Below are 17,472 nucleotides of genomic sequence, written 5' to 3'. Positions count from 1 at the left end.
CATACCTTTGTTCGTGGCCCGGTCAGATTGTGGCACCTTTGTTCGTATTCTTTTATTCAAGGTTGTCTCGGTTGATAAGCGTTTCGATTATAGCGTATACACTACCGCAAATATATGTTATAAAATTGAGTGAATTATAAAAATAGTAGCTTATATTTAAGTAATATGGCCCCGAGGAGATACATTAGTATTATGGGACATAAAGATTGAATCACCGATAAAATAGTTGAAAAAGGTATTAGAAGATAACCAGTTAAATATATCAGATTCAAAAGAATGGTCACAAGACTATCCATGGTTTTCTAGCAGTGCAATAGAAAATACGTCAGCTTGGACTTCTTGACAGCTCACGTGATGGTATTGAACAAAAGATTGAACAGATGGAGATAAAGTGCTACAGAGCTAAAGAAGAAAAAATAAAGATGATAGAAGAACTGAACATCACTTCTGATGTTAGTACAGACTATGAAAGTGATTAGATGGGATTAGATGTTTTACATTTTGTATGAGTCATGAAAGTAAATTTATTTGTTATGTAAAAGTATGAGTCATAAAATTAAATTTGTTTGTTATAAGTCAAAAAATAAATTTGTTTATTATATGAATCATAAAAGTAAATTTATTAATTTAACATTTAAATAATTTATTAAAATAGTCATCAACTTTATTAATTTGTAACATTTTAATTATTAGAAGGTTACTTGACATTAAAAATGTTACAAAAATCTAATATCACACAAATTTGTCCTTAAATGATGATGTGGATTTCGTGTAATCTTCATTTAACATTTAAATCCCTTTATTAACTTTTTGTCTCTCGTTTTTACCCTTTTTCCATTTTTTTTCTTCCCCTTTCTCTCTAACTTAAATGCTCCCTACTCTCTGTAATGGCCAAACTCCAAACTCAAAATCCATCAACTCCGGCGTCAGGTCGTCATCACCGGTGGCCGGCGGAGCCCAAATTTCACCCTCTAAACTCGTTTTCTCATGATCTTTTTGAATATGTCTTCCATTTCATCAAATCGTCATGGATTTTTCTATATTTAAAATAAACGTAGCGAAATAGTCTCCTACCATGTCGTCGTTGACCATTAGATTGGCTTGTTTTTATAGTATGTTGCTCCTTTTGTCGAGCTCGTCCTTTCCACCATTTGGATTGGAAGATAAATGCTCGAAGTGCCATGCACGGTAGATTCAAGATAAGTCTCCTCTTTCTTTTTTCCTTTTACTTTATTTTGCTTTTTTTTTTTATGATCCTTTCATTGATTTGCAAGTCATTGTTTGAACAAAGGGGCTTATCCTTTATTTTATTTTTTTAATATGATTGTATTTATTGGTTTTACGAATAATTGGTTTTGGGGTTGGTAATCGGATTGGTTCTATAAAAGGATTTACTGTGGTGGTGAGAATGGTTGAAGTGGAGCTTGGTGGTGGTCTGTTAGGTGTGATGGGTGAGCTAAAATGGTAAAGATGGTGGTGAGAGAGCTTAGATTTAGAGTCTAAGTGGTGTTTTTTTTAAGGGAGAGGTGATTGTAAGTGGTGGAATGGTTCTAACAGTTGAGAGTAGCTTAGGTTGATGATGGTTGTTAAGGGTCCGAGAGAGAGCTAAGGAAAATGTGATGGTGAACCATGGTGAGATGGTTTGAGGTGGTAATGGCGGTGGCCAGTTTGGCCGAGGGGAATGGTTAGTGTTTGGGAGCTTTGTGGAGAAAGGAATGAATAAGAAAAATAAACGAAAAATAAATAAAAATGAAATAAAGCAATATAAAAAAGTGAAAAAGGTTAAATCTAAAAAAAAAAATGTTTAGATTATGTAGGCATGACATGAAAGCCACATTAGTATTTAACAATACAATTTGTGCCTCGTTAGACTTCTTCTATAACACTTCTAATGTTGGATAACATTTCAATGATCAAAAGGTTATAAATCAATAATATTAATGACTAAATTATAACAAATTAAACATCAATGACCAAAACATTAACTTAACCAGACATAAATTATTATTTTTATAATTTACCCTACAAAATTTTAGAGTTAGAACAAAAAAAGGAAGATAGGCTTGAGTGGTATTTCATGTATGAAATATTTTTCATACATCAGCTTTACATAACATATTATGGGAGCTGAATCTCTGTCAGATAACCCTAATTCCCAAGCACAAATAATATTGCAACATGTATTTTTTTTTTGCCCAAATACTGCAACACCTATCTTAGCAAACATTTGAAAGTTTAACCAATTATACCTTCTCCTTCCCTAGCCCATTTGCCCATTCATTCCTTGCATTTCTCATCTTCTAGCTAGGGAAACAAAATTCCAGTCCATTCCATTCGAGAAAATAAAATAAAAAATCGAATTTTGAATTAATCGAATCGAGTTATTCAAATTATTTGAGTCAACTCGAATGAATCAACTCGAATAAGTAATTCGAATTTCGAGTTCGAATCGAGTTGAATTTTACAATTCGAATAACTTAAATAGTTCAAATAATTCAAATAATATATTGTTGTAAATATCCTTTTGGTTTATGTCAAGTTTGAAAATAAGCAAAATTGTCTCTCTCAACAAAAAATTATAAAATTTTCAAAAAATAAAAAATTTAAAATTTTCTAGACTAATAATTTTGGGACCTAAATAAGTTAATTAATGATTCAAGTTTGTCTAACTAAAATATATATTTTATTATTATTCTTCTTTGGAAAAATTCAAATATATATGGTTTCAAATTTATGTACTCTTAATTATACTATAACAAGATTTTAATTTGACATGTTTAATGTTTTAATTTAACTCACAATTTCATTTGATTCGACTTGACTCGAATTTCATTTCACTCGACTCGATTCGAAAAAATTTTAAATCGAATTAGGATGATAAAATAAGACTCATCAATTCGATTAACTTAAAATTTTTTCACCTAATTTGATTCGACTCGATTGAACGTTGACCTTACTTCCAGGAGCTGTAATTAGCTGATTCTTTGATGTTGACTTAGTTAATTTTGGCCCAGCTCCGTTAACTACCATGGCATTACCTTCCCATGTATCCTGTCCTCGTCCTCAATGATCACGTAAAGGGGAATTGGTAAGTAATTAAAGAGGAATCATCTTAGGTGGCTTGATCAATACCCAAATCAAACCACTCCACTAACCACACTAATAGCCTGGTTACCCTTTTTTTACCACTTTTATAGGCTTAATTGAATCTTAAATAATGTATTTTGTTTAGTTAGATATGGAAACTATTTTTTCGTAACCAATGGTCCCTATTGTTGTTACATTCGCCTTACAACCAATTAGGAAGCTACATGTGTTTTTTTAATTTTCTATTTAAATTAAGGTAAATTGATTTTTAATGAAAATGTCATTTTCTTATTGCTTGCAATGTTTTTTAACAGATGTAATAATAGGGACCAACATCTTTACGGAAATAAAATTTAGGTACATGATTTCCGTAAAAATATTATGCTATATATTATTTTATTAAATAAAATTACAATTTCATATATTTTAATAATTTACAACTTTTATTATATATCATTTCTAATAATGATAAAAAGAATATTATTATTTCTAATTTAATGTCTTTAATAGTCATTTTTATTCTTACCTCAATGCTATAGTCGCGTTTAAATTCAAATACACATCCTACCGTTGTTTTTAATCTCACTGTTATAGTATCCTATCTCATTGTTACAGTAATCAATCTCACCATCACCGTTGTTTTTAATCTCATTGTTCCAGTATTCTATCTCATCGCCACAATAACCAATTTTACTGTCATTGTTATTTTTAACCTCACCGAAGGCAAACAATTTGCCGCCAATTGCACCCACAGTACGGTAGAATCTTTTGTATAATTTTGCTTTGGTTTTCAATCTCACCACATCCTAGATATTTGGATGGTTGTTTGGAACACTACCAATGACATAAACGTGCTGCTCTAGATAGAGATTTTGACTGATGCTAAAAGCTTCAGTCCACCAATTGGCTTTCTAAAATACAAAGTAAATTTCATTTTTACCCTTTCCTAACTCTCAAAGAATGTTTTTTTCGAGTTAAATATAAATTTGGTATTCGAATTTGTCCATTTCTCTTAGATTTGTACTTTTAGTTTTTATCAAGCCTTATTCTTTAGGTGCGTTCTCTATTGTGGTAAAAAAAATACTTTTTGATTAAAAATGCTTTTCCACCGCAAAAGTAATGAAGAACACATTTTTGCAATCAAAATGTAGTGGAAAAGTGATTTTCCACCTCATAAAAGTTGATTTAGGTGCTTTTCACTTTTGTGTTTAGAAGTGAAAATTATTAAAATACCTTTATTTATATTAACTATTTAAAATATATAAAAAATTAGATCAATTTATATTTTATATATCATTATATTTAAATATCATTTATCATTACATTAAATTATTTAAATCCTATTTATTATATTTACCTTTTTAAAAATATTTTGTATATCATCAATTTTACAAATAAATTATATTAATTACTTAAAAGTTATTTAAAATTACATTTCATTTATCATTATATTAAATTATTTAAATATCATATAACTTAACTTCTTCTTCTTTTTTACTTTCCATTATCATGATTAAAAATGATATTTTAACTTTCACCCGCAATTTTTGATGGCAATTAAAACACTAAAATTAATAAACACACTTTTTCGTAACATTTTTCTATCACACCCTTCAAAAGCATTTAAAAAAAATACTTTTAAAAAACACATTTCAATCACAACAACAAAAGAGAACTAGCTCTCATTGTATTTCAAACTAGTGTTTGGAGCCTAAAGCACTTTTGGTTCCATAAGAAATGAAGAACAATGCGAGTTTGGAATAAAAAATGCATTTCAAATTAGCTTTTAAACCCAACCTTACAAGCTGAGAAAAAAGAGCTTTTGGGTTTTGGATGTAAATTATCAAAAACCTTCATTTATTTCATCCCAACCAATTAAAAGTTTAATTGATTGTCACGTAATACTTATTTTACAACTAAATGAATCCATAACAATCATTTTTTTTTTAAGTTTTAACTTAGCAGTTAGCGATGAGCATGTAAATTAATAAAAAAATCTTAATTTTCTATAATATGGTTTATATTTTTAAATTAAACTTTACAAATAATTTATATTAACTGTTGTATTAGTATATTAAATTATTTAAATACCATTTAAGCTAACTTATATTTTACTTCCCAACATCATGTTTAAAATAAACATTTTAATTTCAACAACCCGAGATCGAATCTGGAAGTTTTGGCAAGTGAAGATTCGTCAGTGTTTCGGCAAGCAAGGTGTTCGTCAGTGCTTCAGCGAACTAGGAGTTCACCAAATGAATACCAGCAAGGAGTTCACCAGTGTTTTGGCAAATTGATGCCCTTCAGAATGAACAGTAAAAAGTTCGCCAAAAGAGTTTAGTAAAGAGTTTCAGTAAAGATCAGTAAGAAATATATGACAAAAGATGTGGTAAGGAGGTTTGTCAGAAGTCGTGTTCGCCTGTCTGTTTGACAAGCCAATGTTCGTTGGTTAAGTTGGGAAATGGGGGTTTGCCAGTCAAGTTGTGAACTGGGGGTTCACCAATCAAATTCAAAGGTAGACTCAAATTAGGAAATAAAGATATGGTGTATCTAGTAATATTTTTCGTGCAAGTAACACATTTCCTAAGTCAAGTATGGTATCTTAAGATTTCCAAGACCCTTATTCCATGAGAATTCTCTCATTGATATTTTGAATCAAGTTCGTAGCAACCAATTAAGCCTCTATCCTGTTAGGGTTTATTGTCCAGAAAGCTAGGTTCACTTGCATGTGTGAATTCTGTAAGTTTTGTCTATTTAAGTAATCTGTATGTTTATGTATGTTGCGAACCAGCCGGGCCATCTACCAATAAAGATAAAGGCAAAGCAAAACTTCTGTAAATTCTCAAGCTTTTTCAGTGAGTGGTTAAGAATTGTCATAAGTGTGCTAACCTATCATGTTTCAGTATAAATGCTCAGGGGTTCGTAACTTGTGTGTGAACCGCTTGTTATTAAAAAAACTTTGTTTTTAAAACTAAGTTTCAAGAGTAAGTTTTCCTACAAAACTCTGTTTTTAAGTTCTGATACTCTGTTTTCAAGATATGTTTTAAGCCATGTTTTAAAGATATGTGTTACTCATGCTCCTATGCGAGACTATGTTTTCAAGCATGTTTTAAAAGTACAGTTTTAAAAGTTATGTTTTTGCGAGCTTTATGTGATAAGTTTTCTGTGATTTTAAAAGTATAGTATAAAATTCTCAAGTTTTATACTCACCACAAGTTTTCTGTGATTTTGAATGTTAAGGCCCTGAGTCATGTGTAGATATAAGAGAATGTTGAGTTATGCTCCATTCAATGGGACATGGTGGTGTACAGGAGAGTGTTTAGCTTTATGCTACACTTATGGGACATGTTAATGACTTATTGAGTAATTCTGAGGCGTTATAAGGAGATCCACAAATCCAACAGATTCTGATAAGATAAGTGTGGGTGAGAACTTGTTTTATGTTCCTTAGCCATTTTGATAAGATAAGTATGTAAGCATGTTTCATGCTATTCTATGATTTATTTCAAAAAAGTACAAGCTAAGTTTTTAAGTATGATTTTCAGTAAGTATACGCGAAACTGTTTTCAAACTTATATGTTTTTTTACAAGAGGGATTTGCTAATTGGGTCTCTCACCTTCACCCCGAACCTAGCACGCAACACAATTTTCAGACTAAGTCCTATTTTCGTTTTAAACTCTATGTTGTAAGCATACTTTACTGATTCTTGCTTATTCACCGAGTTCACAATGAACTCACCCACTCCTATCTTACTTCGCAGGTAAGTAAGTTGCGGATGGCATTGGCGAGGTAGATGACTTGGCGAGACTCATACCTGAATAGATATCGGTGAACCTAGGAAAATAAGCGATGAGATTTTATTTATGTGAGATTAGACTTATTATAATTTAATTTTGTTATTAAAATAATTTTCCTTGAAATTTTAAGATTATTTTCATTTTACGAACCCTAAAGTAAAACATTTGTTATTTAATTATCTTTTTATTATGATTAAAGCTGATGTTTTCCATGCATGAGTGTTACGTTATATTACCTTAACTTTTATAAAAAATTGTAAGTCAGATTTATTGCTAAGTATTGTTTTCTACGACCCTTGTATGTTTGCGACTCCGAAAAATTACTTGTGTACCCCTTGTTAACGATAGCTTTACTACTTAGCGAACCCATATATGTATTTATGCGAACTCTATTATAGTATGATAACCCATGCATGTACAATTCCTTTTGTTGAGAAGTTTGTTTATTTAGCGAACCTATAATGAATGTTAGCATGTGAACCTATATTACTGTATGCGAACATAGGTTGATTGTGTGAACTCACGATGAATGTTGCTATGCGAACTTATGATTAAGTAATGTTTGTGAACCCTTAAGATGTTGTAAATTGATATGCGAACATTTTCTCTAATTGTTTTATAAGCTCGCATGTTTTATATTATATGCATGGTGTTATGACACTCCGCTGCAATGTGTGAAACTTAGCACAACTTCCATGTTGTGAATCCGTGGTGTGTTAGAGGTTAGGTTGAGAGTTAATAGAGAGTCACTCCAGTAGCTAATGTGGCACAGCAAATTCGGGTCGAACTTACTCGGCCAAGTTTGGGGTGTTACTCTTCCCACAACACTTTTTAACAGCAATGTAGAATACTTTAAATTAACAAACCACACTTTTTTGAAGTACTTCTCAAAAGCGCTTTTTAACCGCAACAACAATGAAGAACTATCCCTCAATATCATGTACCCACATAAGAATGATTGATATAGAAATCATAACTTAGCAAACCCTAGCTTCTTTATATTATTTGAATAAAGCATCTACAACATTACTTTATCATTTTCTATATTGAATGGTATAATCCTTGTAATCTACTAATTTTATTAGCCTTCTTTTTCTTCTAAATAGTAGTGGTATGTTTATCTCCAACAGATATTTCAATGTCTTATTATACATTTATACCACAAAGATAATACCTTTTAAATAGTGCCTCCATTTAGTGCATGTCATGTTTATGGCTAAGTACTCATTCTTATAAATAGACAAATTAGTGTGTCTAGGTCCTAAAGCCTTGCCTAGGTAAGCCACAAATTTTCTTTCTTGGGATAGGACTGCACCAAATTCATATGAACTTGCATTAGTTTCTAAGCAAAATGGCTTAGAAAAGTTTGATTGAGTCAAATTTGCTCATTGGTGTGAAAAGTGGTAATTAAAAATAGTAACAAAAATATAATAAATAATTTTCAAATCTCAAAACTCATTACTACTACTTTCTCACGTATCCGTAAGTATACGAGATCGTAGTCAAGTAATAAATTACAATGAAATGTTTTTATTGAAAGAAGTATTTCGATGATTGAACCTACAAGTTGTTGATTTAAAACTATCTAAGACAATTAATAAGAATAATTTTTATTAAGCATGACTAACTAAAAAACTAAAGAAAATAAATAATTGGATTAAAGAGTAAAGTGAATTGCTATGCCAAATGTAGTAACAATAAAGTAATCTGGGAATTACTAATCTATTTCAGTTATTGATGGATCTAGGGTTTTTTAAACATGATGAAACATTCAGTCGATATGTAGGCACTGGGATAGGCAAATCGACCATGTAATTTGATAATACCCAATATTGAGCATATCTTCAACCTCCATTAACAACTCCACATCAACATCCTCGCTTTCCCGATGCCTAGACGCTATTGTCTCAACATCTTCATTATCATTAAGATCCATCTCAATATATTTATACTCTCTTCTACTGGACATTGGAAATCTATACTTCATGATGGATATGTACTTAATACTTTAGCTTGCATTTTCCTAAAGATCCTTATGTTTATGCTCTCCAAGGAAGTATTAAAAGTCATGTTGAATGTCTATCTGATTAGAATATGACTTCATCATTAGTTGAATACATGTCTCCATTAAAAAAAAAATTGTGTCAAGAATCGATCCGCTATCTTGAACCTACCAAATAATACATGTCAAATATTATAAAAAATTCTAACAATTTGAACAAATCTTAATAACAATAATTCTAACAGTCTTATCGCTAACTTACTATAATGACAGTCATACAATAATATAATTTCCTTGTACCATACATAAAACATATTCAACAATGAAATAATACATTTGTAACAAATTCAACGTTTCATAGTAATAATGATACCCACAACATTAATATCAACTTACTACAATGACAACCATACACAAAAATATATCTTCTTTAAATCATATGTAAAATCTATTTAATAACTGTGAAAACAACAATAAGATAACATTATCTACCATACCACTAGCTTATGTATTATGAATAATGTGCACTAAATAAGTTACTGAACCTTTACGCCTATTGGAATGTTTGTAATAAGACTATGGAAGAGAAGATTTTAAGAGAGTTGTATTTTGAATGATTTTTTATTTTTTATTTTTACATTTTTTCCTAATGAAACCACTGGATTTATAGGATATGAGAATGGGATCGATCAATTTAACTCTACCTAAAGTTAATGCCTATCGGTGTCAACTTCACCATTAAAAAGTATTAATGAATTTGGCACATAATCGTTTTGTTCCATCATGTCAAGTACAAGATCCTTAAAAGAAATTTTAAAAAGTAGTCATTAGGACCTCAATATCCACTTGTGTTGAGTTAATTGAATTGTTTTCATCTTTACAGAATGTTTGGATTATATATTTTACACATATCATTAGAAAATAACGTAATACTATAAAATGGTCACTAAACTATTGTATTTCTTCTATTTTAGTCATTGATTATTATTTTTCGATTTAATCATTAAATTTTATAAAATAAAAATATTTTGGTCACTCAAAGTGATTTTAACTTTTTATTATCTAACAACAAATTTAGCCCTCCAATGTTTATACATTATATCAATTTGATATTAAATATAAAACATTCAACAAATTTAGCCCTCAATGTTTACAAAATTTATCATTTTAATTGGAATTCTAAAAAATTCACATAACTTTATCTATAACTAAACAATCAATTTCCCATAATTTTATGTCTTTTTGAAGCTAAAGATGGCAACTTGAGCTTACACTTTTTTTTCTATTTTGGGTATTGCATTTTGTCGTTTGGTGATGTTCTTATTATAAGTTGGCTGTTGGTTGTTGTAGCCTCTATCAGATATTTGTAATCAATTTTGCTTCATCAATTGTAACCTTTTAAATATCATTAGTATATGGTGTTCTTTTCATTCTTTTTTCTCCTTCTCCATGTGTTGGGTTGGTAAATGGGGTGCATAAAATAGACTACCTGAAAGACGATGTTAAAATTTTATATTGGAGTAGGATAATATTATAAAATTTTGAAAACTAAAGCTAATATTTATAGGTTAAGAAGTTTAAATTATTAATTTTGTAAAGGACCAAAATTTAATTTATTGAATATTTTAGAATTAAAACTAAATTGACAAATTTTATAAATCTTGAGGGCTAAATTTATTATTTCTTAGAATTCAAACTAAAATGACAAATTTTGTAAATATTAAGGGCTAAAATTGTTGAATATTTTATATTTAGGATCAAATTGATATAATATGTAAATATTGAAGGGCTAAATTTTTATTATTTAGACCAATAAAAAGGTCCAAATTTGCTTTGAGTGACCAAATTATTTGATTTAGAAAAGTCCAGTGACTAAATTGAAAAAATTAATAGTTCAATGACCAAAATAGAACAAAAGCAATAATTTAATGATATTTTATAAGTTTACCCTAAAAAGTAAAATATCATTATAAAGTAATTTTAAAATTAAAAAAAGGATAGGGACAAATTAGTCTTTAACGGTATAAAAGGTAATAAAGTTTGAAGACTCCAAGATCGAGAATCTGACTTGTGTTGTGTGTGTTCACTTCATTCCAAATTTGTCCCCTTCATCTCCACGCGCACACACTCTCTCTCTACTTCGTCTTTGCTGTCAGCCATTTTACGCCAAAGAAACCCAAACCCAAACATTCTGAAACTTACCTTCAAGTTGCTACATTGTTTACTGTAACTCTTTCTTTTTCTCAAGTTTAAAGAGTGGTGCTGTTTTTGTTGAGAGTGGAGGGTAAAACTTAAAACCCAGCTGAACAAACCCTAGCAACCTTCAACTCCACCCCATTCCATCCTTAGATTGGATCAAGAACCTCTTTTATTTGTTCGAAATTCTCGTTTCATACTGAAGGAAAGAACCGCATCTTGTGACTTTGAGCAGCAAAGCAAAGCTCAATCGGTTCTTTTACATTCTTCCACCACTCTGTTTTACCCTGCTCTTAACCGAAGAGGAACAAGCAAAGAATCCCCTCGAATCCAGCAACCTTACAATGCCTAACCGAAATCCCACTTCTTTCTCCTCCTATGTTGCCCTATGCTTCATGATTTTCTCCAATGTAGCTTTGGTAACTTCAAAATCAACCATCGAACCCTGTTCAAACTCCGATTCCTGCAACGCCTTGCTGGGATACAATCTCTACACTGATTTGAAAGTGGCGGAGGTTGCTTCCCTCTTCCAGGTTGACCCCATTTCCATCCTAACAGCTAACGCCATCGATATCTCTTACCCTGACGTCGAAAACCACATCCTTCCTTCCAACCTCTTCCTCAAGATACCTATCCTCTGTTCCTGCGTTGATGGAATTCGAAAATCCGTTTCCACTAAGTACAAAACTCGCCCACAGGACACACTTTCATCCATTGCTGACTCGATTTATGCTGGTTTGGTGTCAGCTGATCAGATTAAGGAGGCTAACTCCATTTCTGATCCTTCTGTTCTTGATGTGGGGGAGAACCTTGTCGTTCCTTTGCCCTGTACTTGTTTTAATGGGACTGATAATGGACTGCCCGCCATTTATCTGTCCTATGTGGTGAAGGCTGTGGATACTTTAGCTGGAATTGCAGCCAGTTATTCCACTACCATCACTGATTTGATGAATGTTAATGCGATGGGGAGTACTTCTATTAAGGCCGGTGATATTCTAGCTGTTCCTTTATCAGGTACTTTTCCATTGCCTTGTTTTGGTGAATTCTGCAATGCTCTAATCATTTTAACCTAGTGCCTTCTTCCTGTATGTTTTTGTCTTGCGTACAGAAAGTAGAACGTCGGTAATGATAATATATGGCAAAGAAGTCGGTAATGATAATATATGGCAAAGAAGATAGAAATAAAAATAAATAATATAAAGATTTTTTTTAGTTGGAAACCCTTTCGGAAAAAAAATACGGGCGAAGAAAATTTACTATGTTGAATTTGAATGATTACAAGCAGATATATTTTGTTTGACTTGACTTGCAAGTAATCTCTTAGAATTTGAGTCACACAACTCTAACATATAGTTTTCGCATTGATGAGTACAAGTTGGTGGAATTGAGTAGTATATTTTTATGCTTTTGCTTTGTTTATGCCTGTTTCCTAAGGCAATGGAAGTTAAGTGTTGTTTGTTTGGGTTCTTGCAGCTTGTGCTTCAAATTTTCCTAGATATGCCTCAGATTATGGAATGATTGTTCCTAATGGGAGCTATGCTATTACTGCCAGCCACTGTGTCCAGTGCAGTTGTGGGCCCGGGAGTCGCAAGTAATCGAGCTTTTTCTTAGCTTATTAGTTGTATGATTGACTTTACTGCTTGTGATTATTCTTTTTCCCTAAATCTAACAGTACTGATTGTATCGTACAGTCTGTACTGTATGCCGTCTTCATTGGCTGTTTCTTGTTCAAGTATGCAATGTAAAAGCAGCAATCTTAAGCTGGGGAATGTTACAGTGCAACAAAGTAGTGCTGGATGCAATGTTACTTCTTGTGCTTATGGTGGTTATGCTAATGGAACCATTATCACTTGGTATACTACAGCTTTTACTTGCTTTTATTGACGGTTCGAGCAATCATCTGTGTTAAACCTTGTCTGTGTTCTGCAGGTTGTCATCATCTCTTCAACCCCGATGTCCAGGTATGAGTTTGTAAAACCTTCTGATTCCAAAACGCTCCAAGACAAGAAATTGTTTAGTTTTAGGGTGACTCACAGATTTGAACTTCCCCCCAATCTAATGCAATGTGAAGTTCTTATCTGGTGCTGATTATCAGATTTTTTTTGTCTAGCATCTACAAATACAAATAATGATTTGTTTATTCATCAGTTTGTTACCTTCATTGCTGGTGCTTTTTTAAAAGAAATGAAAGTTTCAGCTTCTATGACAACACTTACGGCTTCAAATCTTGAGGAGCTGAACATGAGCAGTTTCATGTTTTGATTTCACAAATATTTCCAGATGGTCGTAGAATGCTTCTTGACTGATTTTAAATTCCCATTAAATAATGCAGGACCGCAGCAATTTCCTCCCCTTCTAGCCCCACCTACTCATGTAACACGGGATTCGGCTTTCGCCCCGGCACCTGCACCCCAGTCAGATGGTGGTTCCACAACAACTGTGCCTAAGACAGTGCCATCTACTGGGTCACTTCCTGGACTTGCCCCAGCAGGTGCCCCTATCGGAAGTACATCTGATGCTTCAACTTTGGTGAATTTGGTTGCTGCTGTTCCTACTGCACTTATGATTTTTTTGCTTATCAAATTAATCCCACCCTTCTCCTTGTAAGTTTGCTCCTCCTTGTTTCGAAGGTTTCTTACTTTTTGACCTGTCCCAGTTGTGTATTGTATGTAACTTTGGCCATGATTGCATTACAGTATGTGCCGTGAGCTTTCAAATTGCACTAGTAAGTTAATTTACTTGATTTCTACTCATTCAGTGCAATTAATGGGGAGTAGCCTTCTTTTCTGTTCATTAAATTTTTGCTAGGTCTAGTCTTTGTTATTGCTACAATACTAGTGGGGAACAGCATAAGAGAATTGCTCGTTTTGAACCTATCGGGTCTGGTCTTTCTGGTTCACCAGAGGATGTTGCTTAAAAATGTAATATCAAATATATTGGTTACAGAAGTTTTTAAGACATAGGATTGATCTTTTAAAGCTTTTAACTAAAAACAAATTGGACAGTAGGTGCTAAATATCTGGTTTCAAATCCACCGTGTATACTCTTTTCTTATCAAATATGGAAAAAAGTTTATATTTTCCATCTTTTTACTTTTCACCCTTCCAATTTTTCATCTTTTCAATTTTTTTTTCTACTCTATCAAAGCAAAGCTTAAAATTCCACTAGGTAAGTTTGGTATCCGTTTTTTACTTCAAAACTCAATTTGGTATTTGAGGTTTTTTTCTTCTTCTTAATTTGGTACTTGAGATTGATTTCAAGGTTCAATTTAGTTCCCGAACCAAATGACATCATGTGACCCAATAAACTTTTGACATGTGTATTTTAGTTAAAAAACCTTGACGCCAAGTCAAATTCAAGTATCAAATTAAACCTTAAAATCAAGTATCAAATAAAAAATATGCCATCTATGTTTTAGGGTAGTATTTGGTTTGATAACGCGTTATTAAAATTGAATTTTCGTGATTTCTTACCGAAAAGAAAAAGTTCTTTTGGTTTCACCAAAAATTTATCAAATCTCATGCGGTAAGAAAAGTACGAATTGATCAGATCTCATTCGTTGACAATGCCTGATCATGTAAGCTCTCTCTCTCAAAATATGACTTATAAATGGCTGATATATTCCGACTTTAGAGGATCTCTCTGTAGAAATAAATAGAGAGTGGCTTGGTTTCCAGCAAGAGTTGCGTCAAATAAATCTGAAGGATGATACTGCCTGAAAGACGAATTTAAGGCACGAGATCATCAGTTTTATATTATTATATTATGGTAAAAACAACAATAATCATCATGTTGCTGCACCGAGGTTAGTTTGGGTTAACCATGCACCAGATACTGAAGATTCAAAAACTTGTAGCATTCTATATAGTTTGATTAAAGCTACCAACCTTCTCAATTCTTGAACCATATTTCTCTGCTTCTTCTTCCACAAACTGCATGCGGAAAATGATACACATATAAACACACGTACATACATGTGTATATAGGAACAAATGATCAGCGAAGGTATGGAAGCAACTGAATCGTATGTATGTGTTATATTTGATGCAAGCTCACCTGTCCAGTGACAGTATATAGTCTGTTATACCAACCATTGGATGCCATTCCAATAGCTGAAAACAAATGTCTTCTACTTTCTCCTGGGTTTTGCAGTGTATACTCAATATAATAGAAGCCTGATAAACGGATAAACAAAACAAGTTAATTAATCAAGTAGAGAAACAAAGTGTAGTTAAAAATTTGATCTCTGAAATTTCACCCCCTAATTTTTTTCATCACATAAAATGATCTTTTATAATTTCTCTTTTTTAAAGTAAGTTTTCTTTTTCTTATCATCATCCTACTAAACTTCATTGGCATGGAATAAGTATGCTTTCATGGTGGAGGAAGAGGATGGTCTTGCAATAATAATAGTGATATATATATATATATATATATACCATTAGATGCTTTGCAGTCAATGAGTTTTGCAGCCACACCAGGGGGCCTTTGCCAACTTCTGTCCAGTCCACTAACCTAACGGAAAAAAGCAGTTAACAATGCATGGTTAAGCAAAAGCTCCATAACTAAAACAAGAAGAAAAGAAAAACCGTACCAGAGTGTCTGCAAAAGCATCAACTTTACCGAAGGATTCCATTCGAGTAAAATCGGGACCAAGCCCCGTGATGGCAACGCTAACTGAAGCAATCAATTTTAGTTTGTTGCATATGCAATCGCAAACCTAGAAATGGATATAGGAAATGAGTGCATGTGAGCGAGATTAGCATTCATTACCATTTGAGTTGGCTTCTTCTTCTGGATAGAAAGCAGTAATGGACTTGAAATTATTGGGTTCACCAGCTCCCACTTGCCAATCTACAACAGCAACAAGTAATCATTTCATTTTACAAACATTGAAATGGATATAGGAAAGAGTCACTGACCTTGCGGAATGAAAATCTTGAACTTATTCACTTCATCAGTATAAACTCGGAAATCTTGTGGCACATCTGAAAGAGAGAGAAACAAGATAAGATCAAAACTAAGAACAAATTAAAATTGAAAAAAGAAACAAGTAATATAATGAACAGAGTTACCAATCTCTGCGACTGCAATAGCAGTAGACATAATTAATTGGGGAAAAGAAAAAGCAATAAGAGGCGCCTGAAGTATAAATTGTCTTCTTCTTGTTGAAGTTGCATGGCCATCGTCTTCCTTCATTAATTCTTGATTTTGCAGTTGCATTTGCAGGCGCTGCACTCTCTGGGTATTACTATTTAGGGGAAAATGTAGTAATCCTCCTCCTCCTGGTCAACATATTATCATGAAATCAATGGGGTAACCAAAAATAAAAAAAGTATACACAAAAGAGTGTATGTAGCAATAGCAGTGCTCGTCTGGTACACCTTTCTTTTTCAAACATGGTGAAATGTAGAGGCACCAGACTGAGGAGGCCATTCTCTTTTTTCTGCTTTTCCAGGATTTTATTTTATTTTTATTTACTTCGTATATTTCATGTTGGTTTTTATATGTCACGGCTTTCAGCTTGATTTTTTTTTTCTGTGGCTCACAAACAAAGCTTATCCGAAACTCTACAAGAAAAGTTTATCGCCCACAGGACACGCTTTCATCCATTGCTGACTCGATTTATGCTGGTTTGGAGTCAGCTGATGAGATTAGGGAGGCTAACTCCATTTCCGATCCTTCTGTTCTTGCTGTGGGGAAGAACCTTGTCTTTCCTTTGTCCTGTACTTGTTTTAATGGGACTGATAATGGACTGCCCGCCATTTATCTATCCTATGTGGTGGAGGCTTTGGATACTTTAGCTGGAATTGCAGTCAGTTATTCCTGTACCATCTCTGATCTGATGAATGTTAATGCTATGGGGAGTACTTCTATTAAGGCTGGAGTAACATTGTATGTACTAAGTAGCCAAACTTTCCTAGCATCAGGACACCTTCAATCAATCAAAGTACACAAGCTCTAGCATTATGTTGAAACTTATGGTGTGACACGCTGTGGGAGATGCCCGAATCACCTTTTCAATTAGTCCAACTTAACTCAAAACCCTTTGTAATCAAAAGCATATTACCTATTCCAAACGTTGCAACAAGGACCTGCATTAATTAAACTCAAAATTTCTCGTTATTGGACAGCTGTCTATTAGAAAATTTGTCAGTAATGCTACCTCTTTTAGTATTATTGTCACTTTATCCCATGAGGGATGAAACATATAAGTTTGGATCTCCATCATTCAACAGGAGCAAAGATGAAGTATGAAATGAAAGTAAAATTCTCAATTTGACTATCGTGATAAAATCAACATCTTTTAAATAAGGAATGCTTCTATTGTCATGTAAATTAATTTCCATATTACAACAAACGCAGTTTTAAGAGAATATTCTATTGTT

The 17,472-nt window shown here is 32.5% G+C and overlaps 2 protein-coding genes across 2 annotated transcripts; one reads left to right on the top strand and one right to left on the bottom strand.

Moving 5' to 3' along the window:
* Nucleotides 1-10,959: 10,959 nt before the first annotated feature.
* On the top strand, nucleotides 10,960-14,175 carry LOC105786157 (lysM domain-containing GPI-anchored protein 1). Its single transcript, XM_012612480.2, has 6 exons — nucleotides 10,960-12,097; nucleotides 12,557-12,674; nucleotides 12,775-12,936; nucleotides 13,013-13,044; nucleotides 13,416-13,686; nucleotides 13,892-14,175. Exons 1-6 carry the CDS (start codon nucleotides 11,428-11,430, stop codon nucleotides 13,998-14,000), a joined length of 1,362 nt encoding a protein of 453 aa, XP_012467934.1. The 5' UTR covers nucleotides 10,960-11,427; the 3' UTR covers nucleotides 14,001-14,175.
* Nucleotides 14,176-14,525: 350 nt separating this feature from the next.
* On the bottom strand, nucleotides 14,526-16,626 carry LOC105786156 (psbP domain-containing protein 3, chloroplastic). Its single transcript, XM_012612479.2, has 9 exons — nucleotides 16,468-16,626; nucleotides 16,159-16,368; nucleotides 16,006-16,071; nucleotides 15,857-15,937; nucleotides 15,678-15,760; nucleotides 15,523-15,598; nucleotides 15,140-15,258; nucleotides 14,971-15,015; nucleotides 14,526-14,798 (listed from the first exon to the last, which is right to left on the bottom strand). Exons 1-9 carry the CDS (start codon nucleotides 16,517-16,519, stop codon nucleotides 14,772-14,774), a joined length of 759 nt encoding a protein of 252 aa, XP_012467933.1. The 5' UTR covers nucleotides 16,520-16,626; the 3' UTR covers nucleotides 14,526-14,771.
* Nucleotides 16,627-17,472: the final 846 nt, after the last annotated feature.

Source organism: Gossypium raimondii, chromosome 1 (genome assembly GCF_025698545.1).
Source record: "Gossypium raimondii isolate GPD5lz chromosome 1, ASM2569854v1, whole genome shotgun sequence".
NCBI classification, from domain to species: Eukaryota; Viridiplantae; Streptophyta; class Magnoliopsida; order Malvales; family Malvaceae; genus Gossypium; species Gossypium raimondii.
The sequence above is the reverse complement of the archived record's forward strand: the minus strand, read 5'-3'. Positions and strand labels throughout refer to the sequence as shown.